Source organism: Geotrypetes seraphini, chromosome 1, assembly GCF_902459505.1.
Source record: "Geotrypetes seraphini chromosome 1, aGeoSer1.1, whole genome shotgun sequence".
NCBI classification, from domain to species: Eukaryota; Metazoa; Chordata; class Amphibia; order Gymnophiona; family Dermophiidae; genus Geotrypetes; species Geotrypetes seraphini.
The window spans coordinates 453324304-453351024 of NC_047084.1; the positions used below are offsets into that span (position 1 = coordinate 453324304).

At 44.2% G+C, this 26721-nt stretch overlaps 1 protein-coding gene across 3 annotated transcripts in view; it reads left to right on the plus strand.

Annotated features, from left to right (window-relative positions):
- Positions 1-26721, plus strand: part of ITIH6 (inter-alpha-trypsin inhibitor heavy chain family member 6) — a 101986-nt gene that overhangs the window by 69613 nt on the left and 5652 nt on the right. For 2 of the 3 annotated variants that reach the window (XM_033921654.1, XM_033921644.1), the window contains exons 7-10: positions 770-886; positions 7328-7499; positions 7766-9247; positions 16148-16174. In XM_033921654.1, the coding sequence (XP_033777545.1) occupies positions 770-886; positions 7328-7499; positions 7766-9247; positions 16148-16174 (1798 nt within the window). The remainder of the gene's footprint in view (positions 1-769; positions 887-7327; positions 7500-7765; positions 9248-16147; positions 16175-26721) is intronic. The other variant, XM_033921662.1, reaches the window with a different exon arrangement.

Genomic DNA, 26721 nt, shown 5'->3' on the forward strand with positions numbered 1-26721 from the left:
ATCAGTGTTTAGGGAATAGAAAGATGTGGAGCAGGTCAACACAGAAGCGTAAAGGAAGTGAAGAAAGAAGGAGCAAGTCAGAGAAGAGTTGCAGGAATGGTGAAAGAAAATCAGGTCAGAATCTCAGGGGAGTAAGGAAAGGTGGATTAGGTCAAAGCAAAGTCTAAAAAGAAGTAGGCCAGCAAAGAGGCTATGTATTTTATGCTTATTGAATATTATTATATATTTTATTGTAAACTGCTTAAATACTTTAAAAAACAAATCAAATCAAATCTGAGGCAGGGATTGAAGGAGTGGGATAATGTAGATTCTGAGAGGATTGGGAAAAGATGGAGCAGGTGAATGCAGAATCGCAGGGGGGACTGGGAAGAAAGGAACAAGTCAGCAAAGTCTTAAGATGGCAGGAAGGAAAGGCCCAAGTCAGTATAGCATCTCAGGAGATTGGGATAACAGAGCCGAGAGAGACCAAGCAGATCAGCACAGAATCTCATGGAATTTAGGAAAGCTGAAGTAGGTCACGGCAGAGCCTCAGATAGAGCAGAAGATGTAGGACAGTGGCGGTCATCTTAAGATTATACTGAGTTCCAGGAATTCCTGAATGTGATAAGATACAGTTCTGACACGGAATTGCTTTCTTGTTATGAAATGTTCTATGCTTCCTGTGAACACGTTTGATTATCTATTTATTTAAAGAATTTATAGCCTGCTGCATCCACAGTTCTTTCTCTTACTATCTCTTGTTTATTCTTCTTTTCCTGTTTCTGCCCAGATCTACAATGGCTATTTTGTTCACTACTTTGCTCCTCGAAATCTTCCAGTAGTGCAGAAAAATGTGGTTTTTGTCATCGATGTAAGCGGCTCCATGTATGGCACAAAAATTCAGCAGGTGATGTGACAAATTTCCCACATTACTTCTGCCATTCTCATTCCAGGCCAGCCACGCCATTAGGTGGACTAGGTGTCTGCCATCACTGCTACCTTTACCACCCTACCTTTGCCTGGCGGCCTCCACCATATCTCTGCCTGGCCTCCCTGAAGCTCTGTAAAGCAACATCCATGGTGAAGGAAGGGCCTCTGAGCACAGGCACATAGTCAAACTCAGCTGGATTCTGCCCCCTCTGAAGTCCTGCAGGGGAGGGGTGGGACATAACAGAAGCCTTGCACTATGCATACCACTTTAAAGGACTTTAGGATACCCATGTAAAGATGAGGAGGTAGGATGGTTGCAGTAGCAGTGATCAAGAGGGGTGGGGTGGGGGTGGGGGTGGGGGTAGAGAATGAGGAAAATGGATAGGAACAATATAGGAGAAATGCTAGACATGAATGGAGGGGCAAAAAGGAGATGCCAGACACAGGAAGCAAATGGGACATGCTGGGTATTGGGGGGAAGTAAAGAGGGGAAAGAGATGCTGAGCACTTGGTGGAGGGGGGTTATAGAGGACAAAAGGATGGGCTTGGGGATAGGGAAGGGGAGGAAAAATGCATGGTACCTGGGATGAGGGGGGGGGTGTTAGAAGGAAAAAAAACGATGCTGGCCTACATGGGACAAGGGGGCATGTGTGGCTTAAGTTTCCTCCCTAGAGCATTAGATACCCTTGAGCTAGCTTTCATTATTAGTAGAACAATCTATGTACAAAGTAGGACTGGTTCTTCCATTAGGCAAATTAGCTGATCGCCTAAAACAGCAAAATTTTGGGGGTGGTGCCAGGAGGTTCCATAGGCATTAGCACACTGGGCTCTATCTCAATTACTCGATTGGCAGTAACCAAATCTCAAGCAGCCAACAGCCCAATGCTTCATTTTCCAGCCCCTCCCCGCTGAGAACAGAAGGGGACAGATCAAAAGAAATCATTCTACTTCTTAAAGAGAACAGGAGATAAGAGAACAAGGTAGAAGTGTCAGTGTTTACATATTTCACTAATTTGCGGTAACTTATTATGTATTTGGTGAGGGTCTCTCTGTGTTCTACAGTACACGTGACTGAGGTGAGGTATTCTGCTATCATATAGTTTCTATGGAGGGATCCGTGGCAATTTGAATGGCCTGTTGTAATATTTGCACAAAAAAAACTAAATTAAAAAAGTTCAAACATGACATCTTATATGAATAAAAAATATAAGGAATTCCATACTAGATTAAAGGCCTACTCTTGGAAAATTATTAAGTTGAAAACAAAACAAAGAAATTATCTCATATCATGATATGGACAAATACTGCTACATATATTAGTATATTAAAAATTAATGCCAATGTTATATGTTAATTACGATAAGATCAGATTCATATAACTCATATTCAATAACTAAAAAGCTAATGTATCTTTGTGTTATATATAGAATATGATTTACAAACCTCTTATTAAAACATTTTTAAAGTGATTTTGTACTTTCAATCACTGATCAACAAAACTAAATTCTATTCATTGGCTGTTTTGTTTATAAATCAAACACTATTGCTGCTTATCATGACTCCAGTTCCACTAGTCATGCACAGTTCTGTATACTAAACACTTATGAGAAAGTTCCTGCTCAATAGAGCTTAGAATCTATTCAAAACAGACAAATAAGACAAATAAGCGATTAGGGAATTACTTATTGTGGAACTGATTAAAACATTCATGGGTACTGAACCAATGAATAGGATTTCGAAGTTAAGCCTCAACAAGGTCTGATTTTAGCTTTGATTTGAATATGTCCAGAAACGGAGCTTGACTTACCGATTCAGGAAGTCTATTCCATGTGTATGGTGAGCAAGAGAAAAGAAATGAAGTCTGCAGCTGGCAGTGGAGGAGAAGGTGAATTCACACCTGTATGCCTAGTGCCTACCCATGTTAACTCTGTTCCCCAGCTCCCCCCCCCCAAAAAAAAAAAAAAAAAAGAACTTACACCTTGAATGGTGAGTCCTTAGCTAGAACTTCAACAGAACGAGACTTGGGAGTGATCATCAGTGCAGACATGAAAACTGCTGATCATGTGGAGAAGGCTTCATCTAAGGCAAGACAGTTGTTAGGTTGCATCCGCAGGAGTTTCGTCAGCCGGAAGCCTGAAGTCATAATGCCATTATACATGGTGAGGCCTCATTTGGAATATTGTGTGCAATTCTGGAGGCCACACTACCGAAAAGATGTGCTGAGAGTAGAGTCGGTGCAACGGATGAGCCACCAGGATGGTCTCGGGGCTCAAGGATCTATCGTACGAGGAAAGGCTGAAAAATTTGCGGCTGTACTCACTCGAGGAACGTAGGGAGAGAGGAGACATGATCGAGACATTTAAGTATATTACCGGCCGTATCGAGATGGAAGAAGAGATTCTCTTTCTCAAAGGACCCTCTGCCACAAGAGAGCATCCGCTCAAACTCAGGGGCGGGAAATTTCATGGCTGACACCAGGAAATATTTCTTCACCGAGAGAGTGGTTGAGCCTTGGAACGAGCTCCCAGTGCAGGTGATCGAGGCAAACAGCGTGCAAGAATTTAAGAGCAAATGGGATGCCCATGTGGGATCCCTTAGAGGGTTAAGCCAAGGGAACCTGTCACCAGGAGTGGGATCCCTAGGATAGTAGACTTGGGGGTGGGTCAGTAGAGTGGGCAGACCTGATGGGCTATGGCCCTTTTCTGCTGTCATCTTCTATGTTTCTATGATCTGGCTATGCTACTGAACTCAAAAAGCAATGAAAAGACAGTACTGTAAATACTACAGTGGGCTTTACCTGTACACCTCCAACTGGAAAACACAGGAAGCCAAATTGCTATAGCACCCTACATAGCAGAATACCTTTCCTTAGTCACATGCAGAGCACATATATACACTCACACAAACAAACACTCATCAAATCTAAATGATCAAAAATTAGAAATAGAAATATGCAAACAAAAACATGAGAATAGCCTTACCGAATACCGGGTCAGACCAATGGTCCATCAAGCTCAGTAACCCATTCTCACAGTGGCCAATCCAGGTCACTAGTACCTGGCCAAAACCCAAAGAAGTAGCAACATTCCATGCTACCGTTCCAGGGCAACCAGTGGCTTCCCCCATATCTGTCTCAACTCCCCAACTATCCTAGTCCACCAAGTTTATCAAGTTTATTCAGTTTTTGATAATCTGTCAATCTCTGGGCAGTTTACAATATTAATACTGAAAGTAAAAAAAAAAAAATGAGAAAAGAAATTACAATATGAATTGGAAAGTAAAAGGTAAATGGTGTGGGTTGCAGCTAGCATGGTTACAGCATCTCTCAGGCCTACCCAAAGAGACCACCAGAACAAAGGGTGAGAATGAACATCCAGAAATCAATACAAAACAATACGGGGGAAACCAAAGATTCTTGGTCCGATCTCACTGGGAGTGATTAAAGGAAGGTATTTGAAAATGACAAAAAAATCACTCTCCTATGCAATATTCCAACTTCTTAGAATGTAACATATATATTCATATTTAGTCACAAAATATGCTCAGAGACATGAAGGCTAAAACAAGGGGCGAACCCCAAGAAAAAAGCCTCACCACCCAATCATTGCTTCTAGTTGGACTCACTTAGAAAAATATATACTTTATTTGCTGCATAAGCAGTCTAAATGATTAATGGCTGAGGAATGATAGAAAAAAACATCTTTACTGAAGGTTCCGACGTGGCCCGTTTCGTTCCTGCGTCAGGGAACCGATATACAAGATTCAAACATTTAAAAGGTGGCATCTGACTCTGAAAACATAAATGAAACCAATGAATTTTTAATATACTTCAACACACTAATAAACCTAATACTTTACTTACTTAAATTTTGAAGTTTAAAATTCAAATTCAAATGGCCATTAATGATTTAGACTGCTTAGCAGCGAAGAAAGTATATATTTTTCTAAGTGAGTCCAACTATAAGCAATGATTGGGTGGTGAGGCTTTTTTCTTGGGGTTCGCCCCTTGTTTTAGCCTTCATGTCTCTGAGCATATTTTGTGACTAAATATGAAGATATATGTTACATTCTAAGAGGTTTGAATATTGCATAGGAGAGTGATTGTCATCCAGAAATCAATTGCATCATTTATGTACTGTATGCATCTCAGAAGGGGAAGGTTTGAAGTCCTTCTTTAAAATTCATTAGGAAGTGCTCCTGTTGGAGATTAAGAGGAAATGCATTGCATCAAAGCCAATAACTTGGAAGGAGGGGATAACAAAGTAGTTCAGATTCTTTAACAGGGGCATAAGGGATCAATAACCATGAAAGATACAAGGGAGAGACAGAGTAATAAACTTTAGGTACTAGCAGAAGTTTGAAAGTATTTCTATGTTTTATGGGCAGCCAGGCGAGTCATGCAGTCAAATTTCCTGTCTTCTTTCACCAATCTGATAGCCATATTTTGTACTAACTGGAACCACCTGACATTGCAGGCTCTAGACCCATGCAACAAGGCATGGCAGTAATCAAGATGGCTTGACCCTGAGGGCATGAATAAAGATCCAAAGAACACTAGATTTCTGACAGAATAAATCATTTTAAGCTTAAAAAAACAACATTGAATTATAATATGTGTGATTGAAGGTTTAAGTTCTGGTCTCTAAGAACTTTCACTTTCTCCCTCCTATTCCCTGTAAATTGATAGGAGGAGGAACAGGAGGTCTAGGATAGATTAAGGAAGAGTGGCTCTTTGTTTTGATTTATCCACTCCAGTTTCACCCCTTCCCATTCTGAAACAAGCAAAGGTTGGTGGTTATCTTCTGCTGGAGTCTCGGGCACTGGTCAGTAGAGTTATTGGAACAAAACCATGTGCCAGTGCCTAGAAAAGAACCTGGTCCCACTCCTAAAAGTGTAGTGCTCTAGGCGACTGTCTAGTCTGCCTAATGGAAAAACTGTCCCTTGGAGGGCATTTGCATTACTGTTACTAAGGTAACATCAGAACTTGAATATTCTTTGTTTGCATGGTGAGTAGTAAGGAGAAACCTCTCAGATCTACACTGTATCTATTGCTTAGGGAGTTAGTGGAGTGTCTGCAGAACCAAGATACAAGGGGCCCGATATTCAAATAGATTTAACCAGGGGGCCTGAGCCACAGGGCAGGCCTGGCCTGCCCAGTTTAGGCTCAGGCCCATCCACCAAGGAGCAGAGCACTTTGGATAATCTCTCTTCAGGTCATTGGTAGTGGTTCCTACATGCTGCTGGCGGCTGACCTGTGAGCCTTCCCTCTGACATATTTGTGTTTTGTGTCAAAGGGAAGACTTCTGGGTCAGTCACCGCAGCAGACAACCCGGAGAAAAATACGTAAGAAGAAATGCTGAATGGGCTGGGGGTGGGAAAGGAGAGCAGCTGCATGGGTAGGAGGGGGGGGGGGAAAGAGAGCAGCTGCTGCACAGAAAACTCTGTGCCCACCTACTTTGGGCTCAGGCCCATCCAAAATTAGCTGTCTGACCACGCTACTGGGTTTAACCAGGCAGGAGAGTCTCCTACCTGGTTAAACCTGCTGAGTCAACCATCTGCCAATATTCAGCAGCACTTAAACAGGTTGTGCCACTGAATGATGCCTGTGACCACTATAACACTGTCCAGTTAGTGCCTAGATGATCCAGGGGGAGAGCTTGGGCGGAGCTGGCACTTAACCAGTTAGCAATGATATTCAGCTTGTTAATTGGTTAAGTACATGCATAAAGTAGGACAGCATAAAGGCTGTCTTAACTTTAGCCATCGAGCTACCTGGGCACTTGTGAACATTGACCCATTCTAATTAACCTCTGGTGACCACACTTACCCGGATATTCAAAGCTGGATCCCAGACATAGCTTAGCATTGACTATCTGAACAATCATACATAAATTTTAAAAGACACCTAAAAGCACTTTTTTTTCAATTGGCTTTCACAAATTGAATAATTGAGCTTGGGACTGTAATCTGTATTTATATAATGATTCATTTTTGATATGGAAAATTTTTTAACTGTATGTATTAATTATGGTTTACTGAGATTTGATTGTTTGTTTTTATTAGAATTGCTATTAGAATTAGTATTTTAGGAAAAAAATAAAATAAAATTTTTTTTAACTTTTGCTTTTATTCTTTTCTATCCTATTTTTAAATGGAGTTCTTTCTTAATGAATGTATATTATATATTGTACACCGCTTGGATCCTTTTTAAGGCTGTTATGCGGTATAGAAAATTTTCAATAAACATATCTGGGCTTAATTCAGCCCACGGCTACCAGCTGCTTAAAAAGAAACTGCTGACTGCTGCAAACTGAATATCAGGCCCAAGATTTCTGTCTCATTCTACACAGTTGTTGGATTTTTTTTTTTTTTAGGATAATGAACCCCATTTCTCACATTCTGTTCTTATCTTTTCTAGACCAAAAAGGCCATGCAGGTCATTCTCAGTGACCTGCACCAGCATGATTATTTCAACCTCATCACATTCTCGGATTCAGTCAATGTGTGGAAAGCCGGCCGCTCAATCCCAGCTACTCCCCAGAACATCAAGAGCGCTAAAGAGTATGTGAACCGAATGGAAGCAGAGGGATGTGAGTATTCGTCCAGAGCTTTGCTGATGTTTCACAACCCAGTGCGGGCAGTAATCCCCCACCATTCCCAATAGCTCCCCCACACCACAGCCAGCGCACCTCCATCATTTGCTAGTTCCCATCTCTATAGCTTCCTCCACAGTCGGCATTCTTTTACTATTCCTTGTAGTTCCCCCTTAGCCAGCTCTTCTCTACAGTTCTGTACAACTATTTACACTGAGTTACATTTAATTACCAATTGCTCCTTCTTTGTTTTTCATCCTCAGGGACAGATATCAATGCTGCATTATTGGCTGCAGCTGCTATGTTTAACCAGAGCTCCGCTATGCAGGCTGGGACCGATCGTAGTGGCCCGAGGATCCCACTTCTTATTTTTCTAACAGATGGGGAGCCCACCTCTGGTGTGACCACAGCCAGCCGCATCTTGTCCAATGCTCACCATGCCCTGCGGGGACGGGTTTCACTTTTTGGCCTGGCTTTTGGGGATGATGCTGATTACAGTCTAATGCAGCGACTGTCACTAGAAAACCGAGGTGTAGCCCGGCGCATCTATGAGGATGCGGATGCTACCCTGCAGTTGAAGGGCTTCTATGATGAGATTGCCAGCCCGTTACTCTTTGATGTGCAGCTGATGTACCTGGGCAGCAGTTTACCTCAGGCCACTCAGACCCTCTTCCCCAACTATTTTGCAGGCTCAGAGCTAGTGGTGGCAGGCAGGATGCAGCCAGGCGCTAGTGAGCTGGGTGTAAGTCTCACAGCCCAAGGCCAGCGGGAGCCGATCAAGTTGCAAAACGATATCTCTGTGACTGGGAACTCCACGCAGCGTCCATTCGGGTGCTCTGAGAGTGCTGGCCACATTTCAAAGTTTGTGCAGAGACTCTGGGCTTACTTCACCATCCAGGATCTGCTGCAGGCACGAATGAAGGCCAACGACTCCGTGACACGCCGACTGCTCACCGAGAAGGCCACCAACCTCTCACTCCAATACAACTTTGTTACTCCAGTCACATCACTGGTTGTGGTACAGCCTCAGAGGGAGAGGGAAGTGCAGGCGCAGAAGGCACCAACCACAGTGAAGATGCAGAATGTCACAAGAACCACCAGTGTACCCTCCACTGCAGCCTTGAGGATCACTGCCATAGCAGCATCAGCCACATCTACTTCAAGATTGACCAAAGCATCCAGACTCCCCCCTATAGCAGCCACAAATAGCATATGGATGAGACCTGGAGGACCCAGACTAACCACACGTCCAGTCATGCCTTGGACTCGAGGGAATACCGCAGGAGCTACAGACAAAAAGTTCACTGCAACTACTTCAGTCCCTGCTAGGGCCATCCCTCTGGTAAATGTGCCATCAATGCCTCAGGCTTCTTTGCTTGTCACAACCACCCAGACAGCACACACTGCCTCATCAGTGGCAGTAGATCCTGCCAATCCCAGAACACAGAAAGCAGCAGCCTCTATACTGAGCACTGTCTCGGCAGCAGTTCTGCAGATAAAGCTGCCGCCTAAGTCATCACAACAGCCTAGTCCAGCACTTCTGCCTGGCTTTGCCGTCACACGACAGGGTCCAGAGACAGACTCACATGACAAGCCTACTGCCATTTACCTGAATCCCACATCCCTCAGGCTCCTCCCAGTCCCCCAGGAATCAGAGTTACTGGGCTCCCCAGAGATAGATATGGTGTTTATGGAGTCACTGAACCCACTACCTGAGTACAACTTCCTGGCAAGAAACATGGAAGGTAAGATGTGTATTTGCTGTAGTAAAGCGACGGCACAAACTGCTAGCATTGACCCTAAAAAAGTCAGACTGAACATAAACTGGAAGTAACTATCCTATGCTATAGACAAGAGCATTAACTGCCAGCCAACCAAAGTTACTCTTCACTGAAGAGGTATCCACAGCTTAGTACAGAAACTGAAGTTGCTTATCTGTAGCATATGTTTTCTGAGGACAGCAGGACAGGTATCCATACATTTGGTTGACATTATCCCGATGGAGTCCAGTATGGAAGCTACCTAGAGCTCTATAGCTTTAAGAGGTTTTTGGCAGTAGTTCTACCATGTTTGCACGCGTGTGTTCCCGCCAGATACGCAAGCATGGGACCCTAAGTAATATAAAATAGCTAGAAAAGAATTCAGCTCCCAGGGGAGGTGGCAGGATTGTAAAGATACCTGTCCTGCTGTCCTCAGAGAACACCTGCTACAGGTAAGTAACTTCGCTTTCTCTGGGGACAAATAAGAAAGTTGTATACTTACATCTGGGAATCCCTAGTTACCAGGCTCACTGAAAACAACAGTAGGACAAAAGTCTTGCAATGGCAAGACTACACCCTGAGTGGAGATCATTGGGGGGGAGGGGCAAGCCTTCAATTCCACAGAATCCATGCCTTCTTGCAGCTTTCACCTCCACTGGACCGCTGCAGAAGTAACATCAAACAAGAATCACCAATCACAGAATCCAGGACCACTTTTACCAACGGGCAAAATGGGCAGCAGCCACACACCTGCTCAATGGTAAAATTAGGCCTGTCTCCCTATTTCTTCCTCTGCTCCCCAGTGAGTCTTGCACATGACCCAGGGGGCTCTCAAATGAGAGTCCAGTCCACCTAGAGCACTGCATGATCTGAAATTTTGTAGGGACCAATGACTGCATCCTGAACAAGTGTCATCAACTCCCTGGCCACCCCTGGGAATGCCTGTACGAGTATCCTGTGACATATCTACCGCAGGATCCCAAAACATATTAAAATCACCTGCTTCAACTAAAGGAAGGTGATCCAGAGACAGAATTTGAAAGAGCAAAGATTTATAAAATCCCTTATTGTAAACGTTCAGGGCATAAACATTACAAAACACTAAGAACTGTTTGCTAACAGTTACAGAAGCCAACAGAAACCTACCTAGTGGATCTTTGATCAACTTATGACATTGAAAATCCAAAATTTTGTGAACTAGTATTGCTACCCCGGCCTTCTTATTCACAGCAAGTCCCTCCAATACTTGACCCATTCACCAGCTTTTAAGTTTGGGATGTTCTAAAGAATCAAGGTGGGTCTCCTGTAAAAATAAATAAAGACACCTTGTGTCCACAATGCTTGAAGAATTTTAGATCTCTTAATGGGAGACAAAATCCCACCCACATTCCATGGCACCAATCTTCCCATTATCCAATACCTTCGGGGTTCCAATGACACCAAGAAAAGAAGATAGCTACAAATAAGGGGAGCCACCCCAGCCTATGACTCCCCACAAATCCTACCCATAGCCCAACCAACTAGTACCATACATACCAACAACAGCCAGACTACCATATCCATACATAACCAAATGCAGTACACATATTCCTTGTTCCATCCAAACCCACATCTTCCCCCGTCCCTATCACCCTAAATCCCATAGCGCAGACCCCCATACCACCACTAACCCACCCACTACCCAACCCATTAAGTGGAGCATCCCAGAAATAATCTAGTAATGACATGCAATCCACCCCCCAAGAAACTCCTTCTCCCCCCAGCATTCCAGGAAGTGACATCAGAAGAAGAGGAAGAACCGACTCTGATGTGAGCAGCAGATTGAGGTTGCTGCTCGTGCCATAATTGTTAAAGAGGTCTGGGAAGAGAAGTGGCTTGTGCACAAGCAGTAATGGGGGAGGGGGGCAGAAAGGAGGATGGGTGCTGGCAACCCCACCAAGATAGCACCTGAGGCAACCCCCCCCCTTACTACATCACTGGAAGAGCTAAGCAAGTCCAGTATTTCCTAGCTCTCAACAGAACAGTTGAGCAGCATAGGCAGTTGGTGACATTGTTTGGGGAGGCTAAAGTAAGGCGAGGCTTGGATGGGGTATGGGCTGGGCCAAGGCAGAGCAGAGCAAGTTAAAATCTTTGGCTTGGAGGGAGGAAGTAGCACCTATGTCATCAGTGAAGGGATAATGAAGCACCTTTGAACAAAGCAAGGAAGGAATCCTTCACTGTGTGGCTCTGGTGCAACTGCACCAGCTCTCTCACCCCCCACCCAGTACCTCTGTTACCAATGGTAATATGCAAACTGAATATACTCCAGGGATTATGCCAAGAAAAATCAAAATAATACACTAACATAAATCAACATATAAAACAGAACATTTGCAGTATTCTAGAAATATATACAGGTACTTTAACACTTGATTCACAGTCAGCCCTAGCTTCCTAGTCCAGCATCTTCTTGATGGCCATGTGAACGGCCCCCAATTAAGTATGTCATGTCTCTCCTTCCTCCCTCGTACAATATTTCCCATGTCCTTCTCTTGCTCCAGTCCACCTCTGTGTATCTCTCTCTCGCTCTCCAATCCAACACTCCCTCCCTCATGCAGTGTATTCCCTTTTTAGCCCCTTACCCTTGCAGCATCTTTCCTTTCTGTTTGTGCCTCTTCTGTTGGGCTGCCCTATTAAACTTACAGTAAAGATATGTGGGACAGTGAATCGGCATGCCACTACTTCCTCTGGTAGCTCCATCTTTTCTGAGAGGAAGTTGATATTTGAGGAGGTGGAGCCGCCAGAGGAAGTAGTGGCATGCAGAACCATAGTCCCATGCACCTTTACTCTAAGTTTAGTAGGGTAGCCCAATGGAGGATGCATCAAAAGAAAGGGAAGATACTGCAAGGTGGTGAATGGGTAGGGGAGAGAGAGGGGGCAATAATCAGATGGCCAGATAAATGAGCAAAGAAGCTTGCAGTTTATTAAGTTTTATTATTAGGATTTTATATACCGCTTATCAGGATTATCTAAGTGGTTTTACAATCAGGTACTCAAGCATTTTCCCTATCTGTCCCGGTGGGCTCACAATCTATCTAACGTACCTGGGGCTATGGAGGATTAAGTGACTTGCCCAGGATCACAAGGAGCAGCGCAGGGTTTGAACCCACAACCCCAGGGTGCTGAGGCTGTAGCTTCAACCATTGCGCCACACACTCCTCTAGTTGTGGCTGGGGAGGCTTAGCGCCCCAAGCCTCTTATATGGGGTGCCTATGTTGAACAGTTTCTCAGTGTATCAAGCTTTGAAACAAGAGGTGACAGTTGGCAGTGCCCAGCTCTTCATTATTACTGGAAGTCAGATGCCTCCCTTTAGTTCTGTCTTGACTATTATTTATTGAAGGCAGTCTATGCATTACTGGTGTTATTCAGGCACTTAATAATTTTCAGAAGGACAAATATTTCACAGGTACACAGTCTAGCACTCAGCTTTTGCCTCTGGAAAACTTGCCCAGTCCATTGGCTTCACTTCATATTCTTATGTGGACAATATCCAGCTTCTTCACCCCCTGAACCCATAAGCTCCAATGAATATGCACTGCTTTCAGTGCATATTCATTGGGAAAATCCTGAAAACCCGATTGGATTCCGGCCCTCGAGGACCGGAGTTGCCCATGTCTGGTCTAGACCTATGCTCCCCTTTGTTCCTCTTTAACACAAATCAGCCTGTCTCCATCACTTTAAAACTACAAATCTTGTCCATAATCCAACTGTTTCCATAAATTATGCATAATTTGTTCGATATCCAGTCTTCTACACCTCTCTGCTCTCAGCATCCTCATTCACGCCCTCGATTACTGCAACTCCCTCTATTATGGTATTCAATGCAAAGAACTCCAGTGCTTACAATTTGTACAGAACACATCCATTAAACCAGGGGTTTCAAAGTCCCTCCTTGAGGGCCAGAATCCAGTCAGGTTTTCAGGATTTCCTCAATGAATATGCATGAGATCTATTTGCATGCACTGCTTTCAATGTATGGTAATAGATCTCATGCATATTCATTGGGGAAATTCTGAAAACCCGACTGGATTCCGGCCCTTGAGGAGGGACTTTGAGACCCCTGCATTAAACTAATCATAGGTAAAAAGTATGATCATGTCACCCCCTCTTAAAAACAGCTTACTGGCTCCCTGTTCACCATCATCTAACCTTTAAAATTCTACTATTAGAACCTTCTAAAGCTCTAATTCCTTACAACCCCACCCAAACTCTCCGTTCCCTCTAGCAAGCAAAATGTACTGGTCATCCCCACCCCTAGAAAGATCACCTATGATTACACAAGAAACACTGTCATTTCAGTTGTAGGCCCCTCCCTATGGAATGCCCTGCCTAATGACTTGAGACATGAGCCTTCCACTGACCGTTTCAAATCCTTACTGAAGACATTTCTATTCAAAGATGCCTTTTATTAACCTTCCACCTTCCCCTCCTCCTATGGAATGCTTGATGACACCTCCATGCATACTAGTTAAGTCAGCTTTTTCTAGGCTTCTCCTCTTTCTATTCTATTAATTGTAGTTCTTCTTTTATTTTTTGTTTTCTTTGTTTTAACTATCTCCTACCTATTTCCTGATCTATTTTGAATTGTAAACCACATTGATGCCTTGTGTAGTGTGATATATTAAACTCTTATCAAAACTTGATATGGGATTGGAGGGCAGTTGAGAAGAGAAAGGGAGAGATGGTAGACCTGGAAGAGGTAAGGAAGGAGGGAGGGAGGGAGTGGTATAGGATGTGAGTGCAGTTAGGAAGAGAAGGAGAGAGATAGTGGATCAAGGAGAAGTGGTGAGAGATAAATATGAGATGTGAGGGCAGTTGGGAAGAGAAAGGGAGAGATGGTGGACCGGGGTTGGAGGGAGGGAGAGAAGCTGGATGGTAGGACAGTCTGAAAGAATAAAAAGGGAAGCTGGACATAGGAAGGGAAGAAGAGAGGGAGAAATGTTTGGTCTTAGAGAGGAAGGGAGGGAGAGATGCAACATCTCTTTCCATCCCAACTGCCCTCATGTTGGACCACTGGGGTGGGGAGAGAGAGGAGAGATGGACCCATGGTGGTAAGGAGGGGAGAGAGATGGGTCAGGAAGATGCTATAGGTGGAAGGGAAAGGACAGGAAAATGTCAGGCAATGAGAGTGGGGCAAGCTACCAGAATGAAGAAAGGGAGCGAGAACTCAGGAAATGGTGAACCATGTGGGGGAATTCAAAAGGGGGGGATTGCCAGAAAATGAGTGAGAGGAGACTAGTGAGTACAGAGTAGAAATATGGTAATGGAGAGTAGATGGAAGGAAATAGGAGGCTGGAAAAGGAGTGAGATGGGAGAGCTAGGGACTGAGAGAAGATGGAAGATTGATAGGTGTCTAAAATTTTTAAAAAGAAGAAGAAGGGTAAGAAAGAGGGTGAAATTTGGGTGGACAGAGGCAGAAAAAAAAGGGAGGAAAGCTGAAAGAGAAAAATCAGTATTTTAGAGATAGATATAGTGAGGTAATGGAACAAGAGAGAAAAAAGAAAAATGGACAGCAACACTGGAAAGAGAATTAGCAGAAGACAGGCAAAAAACCACCCCAAACAAACAGAAACAAGAAACTGGGACCAAGATGATGGAAAACCAAAATGTCCAGACAACAAAGGTATAAAAGTGTTTTATTTTGGATTTATTAATTGGAATATTAGCTTTTTGGATATGTGCATCACAGATGTTTTATATTGTATTCAGTGGCATAAATACAAAGAAGAAGCTTGCTCAATATTGGGAATGCTCAGCACCCACAGAGGTAGCACCTATGTCCCAGATTTCATGCCTTGAATGAGTTCCTCTGTAACCTCTGAGTGTTAATCCTCAGTTCTACCCTATTGTATCAAAGGGTTTCCTGTGTCCCTGTAATGTCTGAGCTCTAATCCCCAGTTCTATCCTGCATCAGAGGAGCTCCCTTGTTTTCTTGTAACCACTCAGATCTAAACCCCCAACGTTGCTCTATGCTATAGCATAATAGGAATACCTTGGTACCCCTGTAACCTCTGAGCTCTAATCAAGTTTTATTAGGATTTTATATACCGCCTATCAAGGTTATCTAAGCGATTTTACAATCAGGTACTCAAGCATTTTCCCTATCTGTCCCGGTGGGCTCACAATCTATCTAACGTACCTGGGGCTATGGAGGATTAAGTGACTTGCCCAGGATCACAAGGAGCAGCACGGGGTTTGAACCCACAACCCCAGGGTGCTGAGGCTGTAGCTTCAACCACTGCACCACACGCTCCTCAACTCTTTCCTGTTATATCGGAAATGTTCCTTTCATGCCCCTGTAACCAGCTTGGACCTTCAAAATCAAAATGAGTTTTTCTGTTTTGCTTAGTAATTTGTTTGCAGTATATACTGTCACTTCCTTTTCTATCTGTAATACATGACTGTACTTATAGAGGACAGAATGCTCCCTGCTCAGCGTCCTATTCTTTTACCCTCATAGATTCCAGCTATGTGAGTACAGTGGGTATTAAGCACCCCTAATATTAAGGAAGTTAATTTATTGTGTCCAGGGAGGGTAGAAATCCACTGTGGATTCCTAGGATAAGCAGCATAGAATCTGTTTTGCTACTTGGGATCTAGCTAGGTGTTTGGGACCTAGGTTGGCCACTGTTGGAAACAGGATAATTGTCTTGATGGACCTTCGGTCTGTCCCAGTATGGTAATTCTTATGTTCTAGAATTGTGTTTAGCACACACACCCCATCATTTTGAAAAGTTGGTACCTCATTACTCCATTAACTGGGTGAAAATTAATATTGTCACAAAAAGCTGAAAGAGAAATGCCAAATTCACACATATGTAATGTCTTACTTCGCTTTCTTTTTAGACTTTTCAGAAACAGAAGATTTTGCAGGTAAGTAAGATGATAAGTGCTGAACTCTCCCCTCCAGAATACCTGGCTAGATTAAAATTCAGAAAACATTATTGCATGTGTTGTTAAAGTTATACTTAAAGACGATAATATTCAAAGCCAATTTTGTGGTAAAGCAGTGCTTTACCTGCAAAAATAGGCTTTCTTATAATTGCCTCTCCTTTTACAGTGAAAATTATGAATGTAACATTACCTGCTTTTTGAGAAGACATTGAAGCTGGGTTTGCACATGTGCATACATTTGAAAATTCAAAAGTATTAATGCATTTTAATCTAAAAAAAACTATGCACTCCAAGTAGTAGCTACAAAAGTGTGCACACTGTTTTCCTGAGGTAATTTTTAAAGTGTATTTATGCATGTGGTTTTTGCTTTGAAAATCTGGCAGAATCCACATAGTGAAAAGTACATGTCCAGATATTGTTCCCAGCATGGAAAGATCAAGATGCCACTCAATATCTGCTTAACAATTAAGGTTTCTGAATTGTTGTTGGTAAATAAACCACAGTTAAATCAAGGTAAAACAGAGATTGTGCAGATTGAGAAACTAGTATAGAGCTTTTAAAAGGGTAGCCATATTAAGAGTAACAAAAATAACATAACATAACTTTATTCTTCTATACCGCCAACAATCAAATGACTTCTAGGTGGTTTACAAAGAAGAGAAACTGGACAATCAGCGAAGTACAAAGTATTGAGAATAAAAGTACAACATGTTATCTAAAGTATAGACTGTATAAAATTATTATTAAAATTAAAACTTCAGTTAAGAAATGAATTTTATCAAATAGTACAGTCTTAATCCTTTTTCGAAATGCGCTGTAAGATTGCATGGTTCCGCTAATATATTTGCCCAACCAGGACTGTTGTTTACTTGCTTGGAATGCTAGCATCCTATCCAAAAAAGACCTGTATCTACAGCCAATGATCCTAGGCTGTAGATACAGGTCTTTCTTGGATAGGATGCTAGCATTCCAAGCAAGTAAACAATAGAGGCAGGTGGTACCATATAAACTAACCAGTTATTGAGGCATGAGCTTTCAAGGACTAGAGAACATTCCATCAGCCACATCCAATGAAGTAGTCTTGGGTCCTTAAAATCTGCCTCATACCTCAATAAATTGGTTATCTATAAGGTTCCTCATGCTTCTGTCATTTTTACTGCATTCATTAGCAATCTTGGTAAGTTATGATGCGAGATTTACTATGCAGAATCAGATATCTAATGTGGTGAAAGCAGCTTTTTAAAAATTGCAATTGGATTTGGAAAGAGAGACAGAGGAGAGAGAAAGAAGAGATGCTGGATAGGAAGAGAGGAAAGAATTAAAGAAAGACTGGGGAATAAGAGGAAAGGTAACAGGAGGGCATTGAGTGAGAGAAAGATATAGAAAACTGTAGTTAGATACAGAAAAAAAGGAGACTGAACAGAAGATAGTAAGAATGAATGAAATCTAAATATACAGAGACAAAAATAAAAGAAAACTGAAAGCAAAACATCAGTGTTGAAGATGGATGTAAAGGAGAGAGTGAAGAAAACAGGAGAGAGAAAAGGAGACCCTGGAATGAAAATTAAGAGAAGACATAAAGCAGTAACCAGAATCTGAGACCTATAAAATTAGAAAAATAAAATGACCAGATAAAAAAAAAATAATTTTGGGCCCAATATTCAGCTGGCAGCAGTGAACATTTTGCTCACTGCTGATGGAATTATTCTCAGATATTCAAAGTCGGGCCCTGCCCAGCCTTCGGCTTTAAATATCCGGTTATTTTTGAGCCAGCCAACACATAGCCACTTAAATCAATATTCAGCACTTAAGCTCCATGGGTGGTGCATAAAAATAGGACAGAGTTTTATTTGTTTCCATTTATGCACTAATCCTGACTGTTTAAAGCCTGAATATCAGCCCTTAAGTGGCTAAGTGCTGACTCTACCCTCAGAACACCCCTCAATATAGCCAGCTTTGAGTTAGGCATTAACCACAAATTTCAGCGGCACTTAGAGGGGCATTAAAAAAAACAAACGTCCAACTTGGTCGTTTTCAGATGAACATCCAGAGTTAGAGGTGCAAAAATGGCCATTTTTGAATGACAAATTGTTGAGAAGCATTTTTGAAAGGACATCCAAGTCAGAATAGGGATGTGACCTGTGCTTTCAAACAGGAAATACTTGAAATGGATGTCCATGTGCTGACATCCAACTAGAACAATGACTTTACAAATTGGAATGTCCAAATTATGAATAAGAGTAAACAAGGATCATGGTCATCTCACAGTGCTGTGCTAGTTACTGCAAAAAAAATAACTAGTTACCGTTACTAGTTACATGGCATAAAAATTAACTAGTTACTGATTTCAGTTACTCTTCACTAAGGGCTCCTTTTACTAAGCTGCATTAGGGCATTAATGTGTGAAATAATACGCACTGAATTGCCGCACGTGCTAGACCTTAACGCCAGCATTGAGCCGGCGTTAGTTCTAGCCACTTAGCGCGTGGTAATATCCTGCATGCGCTAAAAATGCTTGCACACCTTAGTAAAAGGAGCCCTAAATGTAAATAGTTACTTTACTAGTTACTAAAAAAATTAACTAGGTAGTTAACAGTTATTTTGTTTATTAATTATAACCATACTAACATTACAACAAGAACTTTATTTCCAAATGAGTTTCTTATTGGCTCTGAGCATTAAAACATAAGAACATAAGAAGCACCATCTCCGGATCAGACCTTCGGTCTATCAGGTCCGGCGAGCCGCACACGCGGAGGCCCAACCAGGTGTACACCTGGCGTAATTTTTAGTCACCCATATCCCTCTATACCTCTCGTAAGGAGACGTGCATCTAGTTTGCTTTTAAATCCTAGGACGGTCGCTTCCGCTATAACCTCCTCTGGGAGAGCATTCCAGGTGTCAACCACTCTTTGTGTGAAGCAGAACTTCCTGATATTTGTCCTGGACTTGTCCCCCTTTAGCTTCATTTCGTGTCCTCTTGCTCGTGTCAAATTGGACATTGTAAATAATTTTTTTTCCTGCTCTATTTTGTCAATTTCTTTCAGTATTTTGAAGGTCTCGATCATAAGCCCTCGCAGTCTCCTTTTCTCAAGGGAGAACAATCCCAGTCTCTTAAGTCGTTCCTCGTTCCAGTTTCTCCAAACCTTTTACTAGCATCGTTGCTCGTCTTATTTCAAAATGCTTGTCAGTTAAACTGTTCCTGCGTGGTGTAAGAATTTGTCCACCGATGCCGAAGAGTCTCTCCACTGGTGTGCTTGATGGAAGACTCGTATTCTTCAGAATAAACACTTCCTTCACAGTTGGATAGCGCTGGAGATTGGATATATCATGCGCAGCATCATTCAAGAAGAGGTCTAGTCAGTGGCGTACCTAGGGTATGTGGCACCCGGGGCCCATCATTTTTTGACACCCCCCCTATGTAAAAAAATATTTTTTGTAATGACCATGAAACAGAATAAATGGTCAGAACAGAAACAGGCAGTGAAAATTTTCTTATATTCCAAACATAACATAACATAAATTATGTCTGAATTGTCATGACATCAGAAGTACATATGGAGTAGTTACAGGTGATGCTTGGGACAGTTCTGATTGTGTTAGTTCGGTTTTATGTGTTTTTTGAATAGAAGGGTTTTTATTTCTTTTTGAAGGTTTTGCAGTCTGTGGTCGATGTCAATTGGTTGTAGAGTTGGGGGTCGAGTGTTGCAGCTCGAATGGCTAGGAGGTTGTCGAACAGTTTTTTTCTTTTGACGTTTTTGGTTGGAGGGTGTGTGAATGGTGCGTGAGTTCTCCTATGTCTGTTTGAAGTGGATTGAATTATTTAGCTGAAGAAATTAGTTACCCCCTCATCCCACACACATTAATTCTCTTCCATTTTTGTTCCCATTATAAAAAACACTGATAAGTTCCCAGAAAAAAATACATTAAAATAAGAAGTGAAAACAAAGGCCCCCTACAGATGAGAACATAACATAAAAATAGCCTAACTGGGTCAGACCAATGGTCCATCATGCCCAGTAGCCCATTCTCATGGTAGCCAATCCAGGACACTAATACCTGGTCAAAACCCAAAGAGTAGCAACATTCCATGCTACCGATCCAGGGCAAGCAGACACTTCCCCCATGTCTTAATAACAGATTATGGACTTTTCCTCCAGGACTTTGTCCAAATCTTTCTTAAAACCAGCTACACTATCTGCTTTTACCATAACTTCTGGCCACTTCATTTTTAAGTTTAGATCTTTCCTTTCAAACAGAGACCTTGCTAGATGTCAAATACAGCACAAGGTAACTTCACATGGACTTAGCTGTGCAGGAAATGTAAATCTCCTCATACACCCACCATATAGTGCAAAAATGTGCAAAGGTCTGTTTTTTTCTTTCGATCACTACATAGCCTAATGCCACACAAGCAGCGCTGTTACAAACATATTCTGTAGGTCAATGCTAAGGATAACAAAGTTTCCTTCTTTGGACCAGAAGGAGATAAACCACTGGAAGAGATCCCAAAACAACACCCAAAGACCCACTCAGTGTGTGAACCAGTTGAGTGGAGTGGACTAACTGGGGGGTGGAAATGGGCCCGGAGTTTGCTCAGCAGAATTTCCCAGACCACCTCTTCCTCTCAACACATTGACACGCTGCCATCATCACCACTAGGAACACCTCACTGGGTAGGCCAGCTATGCTATAAACTTTATAAAACACATTATTATATTTTCTTATAAAGCACATATTTTAACTGAACTCTCTGACATCCTCAGCCTTTCCATTCACAAAAATAGAAGGAAGAAAAGTTCCCATTTCCTGCTGTCTCATGTCCCCGGCCTATACAATATTTTTTTTCTGCAGACCCTTCAAAAGTCTGACCAAATCCTCGTTTCACTTGCATTATAAAGTACTGAGGATGCCATCTCTCCCCAATCCCAGGTCCTAAAGTCTAAGACAGTAGCGCAAACTAATGCTGCCAGATACAGGAAAAAAATTTTTGATTCGATTCAGCCCTATTGAATTGGTTTTTCAATTCGATTTTCCTGCCCAGTTGGGTGATTTTTTTCAAAACTCCTGGTGGGTTTTATAGCTTTTTCACCCCCTTTGGCTTCTCCTAACCACACTGGCACTGTGGTGTAAATAAAATAAAGAAACAAAAATGACTTTTCCTCTCTCTGTTAAATCCTAGCTCACGTTTGCAGTCCAACACCAGCTCTGGCAGGATACACATTTCAAATCTGACATATTATAATCACAAAACAGAAAATAAAATTAATTTTTCTACCTTTTGTTGTCTGGTTATATTTCAAATCTTGTTGGTCCAAGGCTCTGGTTTACTTCTGATAACTTGCTTGCCAGGGTCTCCTTCTTTCTGCATGCTAACCATCCATCTGCCAACTCTGTCCTCCCTTTCCATTTCCCTTCCCTTCCCAGGAAGTTTGGTATCTTTCCTTTTTTTCATCTCCCTCCACAGATCCACCTTTTCTTAAATACCCTTTCATCCGGCATCTCTCCCTCCTTCCCCACCACCCCAGAGTCCACCACCTCTCCCTTTCTTTTCCTAATTACCCTCCTATCCAGTATCTCTATCCCTCCTCCACACCATCACTTGTGTCCAATTTCTCTCCCTTTCTGTTCCTTCCCTCCCTAAATCCCATGGTCCATCATCTCTCTCCCTCTCCTCTATTTTCAGACCCATTATTTCTTCCCCCCCCAAAGTTTGGCATATGCACGTCTCTTTAAACACCCCTTCCCTCCATGTACTTCTAAATCATGGTCCCCCCTAAAGGCCTGTCCCCCCTTAAAGGTCTGCCTGTCCCCCCTTGAAGGCCTGCACCCCCCTTGAAGGCCTGTCCCATCCCCTTGTAGGCCTGTCCCCCCCTTGAAGGCCTGCCTGCCTGTCCCCCCCTTGAAGGTCTGCACCCCCGAAGGCCTGCACCCCCCCGAAGGCCTGTCCCCCACTTGAAGGCCTGTCCCACCCCCTTGTAGCTTCTCCCCCCCCTTGTAGGCCAGTCCCCCCTTGAAGGCCTGCCGGCCTGTCCCCCACTTGAAGGCCTGTCCCACCCCCTTGTAGCTTCTCCCCCCCCTTGTAGGCCTTTCCCCCCTTGAAGGCCTGCCTGCCTTTCCCCCCTTGAAGGCCTGTCCCCCCCCTTGAAGGCCTGCACCCCCTTGAAGGCCTGCACCCCCCAAAGGCCTACACCCCCCCCGAAGGCCTGCACCCCCCCTGAAGGCCTGCCTGCCCCCCCTTGAAGACCTGCACCCCTTGAAGGTCTGCACCCCCCCGAAGGCCTGTCCCCCCTTGAAGGCCTGCCTGCCTGCCTGTCACCCCATCCCCCTTGAAAGCCTGCCTGCCTGCCCGCCCGCCCCACCCTGAAGGCCTGATGCCCCGACCCACCCCGAAGGACCGCTCGCCCCCCTGGCCTCCCCGCACCACCTATGAAGCAGCCGCAGCAGGATCGCGAAGTCAGCGTCAGCGATCCCTGCGCTGCTTCCTGCGCCACGGTCCCGCCCCTCCTCTGATGTCAGAGGAGGGGCGGGATCGCGGCGCAGGAAGCAGCGCCTAAGCAGCGCAAGGATCGCTGACGCTGACTTCGCGATCCTGCTGCGGGCTGCTTCACAGGTGGTGCAGGAAGGTCAGTGGGGCGAGCGGTCCTTCGGGGGTGGGGGGGGACTGAACGTCAAAGCCGGGAGCACCCCCTTAGGGCTGGCACCCGGGGCGTACCGCCCCCCCCCCCCGCCCCCTCTTTGGTACGCCACTGGGTCTAGTTCTGACTGCACAGCGTTGTCCCCTTTATTTGATTCATAGAAGCAGAAGAAGCTGGTGTCTTCACTGGAAAATGGTGCTGCATTAGGAGTTGTGTTTGCAGCATCAGCCTAAGCCTGCGTTGCTTGCATCAGCTAATATTTGGCACAAGCTCTGGCAGTATCTGACTGGATCCAGTGCAGCTTGAATTGTGGATGTGAAACAGTTGCTACTATCAAATCATCCTTAGCTTCACACACTTGCGCTCTCCCTTCCCCTGTACCTCTATAAATCTTTGCCAGCACGAGCAGTTTCTCCAGCGCGAGTGGGGCATGTGGGGCAGAGAAGTGCTGGTGCCCCCACCAAGATGGCACCTGGGGTAGTCTGCCCCCCTTTGCCTTTACTGCTTGGATTACCAACTCTGGATTTTTTCAGGGTTCTACAGATTTGTAAATGACCTGCTTGAAAGCCAGGAGGATGGCTAAAGTATCTGGATATGTTTCACAGTTTAGCCCCTTCTGTGCTCTCCCATGCTCCCCACTACAGAGATTGTGGTAAGATCCAGCTTATGACAAGGCTGCTCTAGTCACAGATCTAACCCTCCACACCAGATATCTCTACTGAATCCCAGACCAGAGTCTCAGCCTGCGTGTCCGACATCTCACCACCATCTAAAACTGAATTTGGCTAAACCCATCTCCCAACTTCCCCTGTTCTCTGTCTCTGTGGACAACACTCACATCCTCCCTGTTTTGTCTGCTCGCAATCTTGGAGTCATCTTGGGGGATCATGGGATGAATGAGCACATGAGAGAATATGGATGTGAAAAATAGATGTGAGGTATTTATGTGTAGGAAGAGCATAACTGCGTGTATGTGTGTGTGTGTCTACCGTATATATCTATCTCTATATAGTTGTGTCTCTGGTGGCAGGGCCGGATTAATCAATAGGCCCAGTAGGCACATGCCTAGGGCCCAAAACTGCGAGGGGGGCCCGTTGAAGGAGGACAACTCACCTTGCTATTTTTTAAAATAGCAATGGCCCCCCCGGCAATGGCAATGAGCCCCCCCACAGCAACAGCAATGCCCCCCCCTCGCAGCAATGGCAACGGACCGCCCCCCGCCCGCAGCAACAGCAACGACAATGCGGCTGGATCTGTTACTGGAAGGTCCCGCGATGACTGCTTCTGACGGTCCATCCCCCTCCGACGTCACTTACTTGCTCTGGAAGAAGTGACGTCGGAGGGGGATGGACTGGCAGAAGCAGTCATCGCGGGACTTTCCTGTAATAGATTTGGCCGCGTTGCTATTGCTGCAGGGAGGGCCCATTGCCGTTGCTGTGGGGGGGCCTGTTGCTGTTGCTGCGGGGGAGGCCTGTTGCTGTTGCTGCAGGGGTTGCCATTGCTGCGGGGGAGGGCGTTGCCGTGGTGGGCAGAGCCGAGCAGAGCCGGCAGCTGCAATGTTTGGAGGGGGAGGGAGAAAGGAGCATGGAAGGGTGATGGAGGGAGAGAAAGGGAGCAGGGTGGTATGGAAGGGTTGTGAGAAGGATGGTATGGAAGGGTGGTGGAGGAAGAGAAAGGGGGCAGGGTGGTGTGGAAGGAGAGAAAGGGACTGATGGAACTGGTGTGCAGGGAAAGAGGAGAGGGTATAAGGGGAAGGATAATAGATGGAATTGGGTTGAAGGGAAAGAAAGGGGACAGATGCTGATGGAATTGGGTTGCAAGGAAAGGGGAGAGAGACATAAGGCGGAAGGATCCTGGATGGAATTGGGTTGGAGGGAGAGAAGGGGGGCAGATGCTGATGGAAGTGGGAGGGAGGGAGAGGAGAGAATGAAATGCCCGATCATGGGGGTGTGGGAGAGAGAAGAAGAGGAGAGAGATGCCAGACCATTGGAGGAGGGAAGAGAAGACGATGGATGCCACACCAATGGGGGGGGAGAGAAGAGATGGAAGGGAGAGGCAGACAATTTCTGGAAAAGGCACAGAAGGACAGAAGATGAAAGGAAGAGAGTGACAAGAAGATGAGGAGAGAAGAAACCAGAGAAGACAAAGGTAGAAAAAAAAATTCTATTTATTTATTTTTTTGCTTTAGGGGACATGCATCGCTGTTTCTGTGGTGTTGCATTGTATGCAGAGTCCAGCTTCATGGTGGTTTTATTTAACCTTTGTCTGCGTATTTCTATTTTATCCCCCCTTTTACAAAACTGTAGAGCATTTTTTAGTGCTGGCCGTGGCTAAAAACCATATTACAGTTTTGTAAAAGGGGGAGAGGTTAGTTTGTGATTACATATTCCATACTAGGCAAAGGTGTTTTCTGTGTTCTGTTTGTATGAAAGAAATGTTTTTTTTGTTAGCGTTAACTAGCCTTGTTTGGAGAAATGCATCAGGCATGGTTCATGGGAGCACCTTGAATTAACCTGATTTGAATCTCCTTATTTTCTGCCAATCTTCTTTTGTTTCATGTTGGATTCTTTGGTGGACTGCTTGCCTTGTTTTGTTGCAAGTTAACATACATGGAGTGGAACGTACTAGAGGAGTTACAGATTTGGTTGTTTATATATAGTAACATAGTGGTCCATCCAATCTGCCCAACCTGATTCAATTTAAATTTTTTTAAATGTTTTCTTCTTAGCTATTTCTGGGCAAGAATCCAAAGTTCTACCCGGTACTGTGCTTGGGTTCCAACTGCCGAAATCTCCGTCAAAACCTACTGCAGCCCATCTACACCCTCCCAGCCACTGAAGCCCTCTCCAGCCCATCCTCCCACAAACGACCATATTCAGACCGTGCAAGTCTGCTCAGTACTGGCCTTAGTTCAATATTTAATATTATTTTCTGATTCTAGATCCTCTGTGTTCATCCCACACTTCTTTGAACATATGGGTTACAGTCAGGGCAGGATTAACCAATAGACCAAGTAGGCATGTGCCTAGGACCCGAAATGGTCAGGGGGCCCGATGAAGGAGGGCATCAACATTGTTTTTTCCAAATGGCAATGGGCCCCTCCAGCATCGATTGGCAACGCGCCCCCCTCCCCTATCGATGGAAAGTAAGACAAGCAAGTAACGTGAGTAAGAAAGGCAAAAGGAACTGTAATTGTGCAAGCGGTGCTGCTTGCCCAAAGCTTCCTGCTGATGCAACTTCCTGTTTCCACCTGGGCGCATGGTGGGGTAGGGGGCTCAGTGTACTTGTTTGCCTAGGGGCCCTTGATGAATTAATCCTGCCCTGGTTACAGTTGGTTGATGTAGAGTGAAGCAGTTGAGAGGCGTTGTAAACTTGGTTATTAATATAGACTTATATTTCGGATAGTATTACTACTTTACAAATATTTGAACACTTTTATATATGCATGGAAAGGGTTCAAAGTCCTGGGTAAGTAAGTGGGAAGGGAAGGAAGGGGGATTTGTTCAGAGATGTTTGAGGGTTACATAGAAGAAAAACTGTGCACTGGTATGCTAATCTTTGTTTTGAATTTAAAAAAAAAAAAAAGAAAGAAATACAAGTGGAAATAAAGAAGTAAATAAGAAAACAGATAAATGGGGCGGGGCATGGGTAGGGTAAGGGCGGGGCAGGGCCAGGGGGGCCCAGTGTACTTGGGTGCCTAGGGGACCTCGAAGAATTAATCCTGCTGTCTGGTGGGGACAGTCTCATATTAATAACAGCTTCCCTTTGGAGTGGAGAAGTCCATTGGAGATATGTGCTTAGAGAGACTCTAAAACATAGCTTCTCCGCGGAAAACTAAGAACTGCAGGTCTCATGAGCCATCAGGCAGGAAGGCATCAGCATGCACAC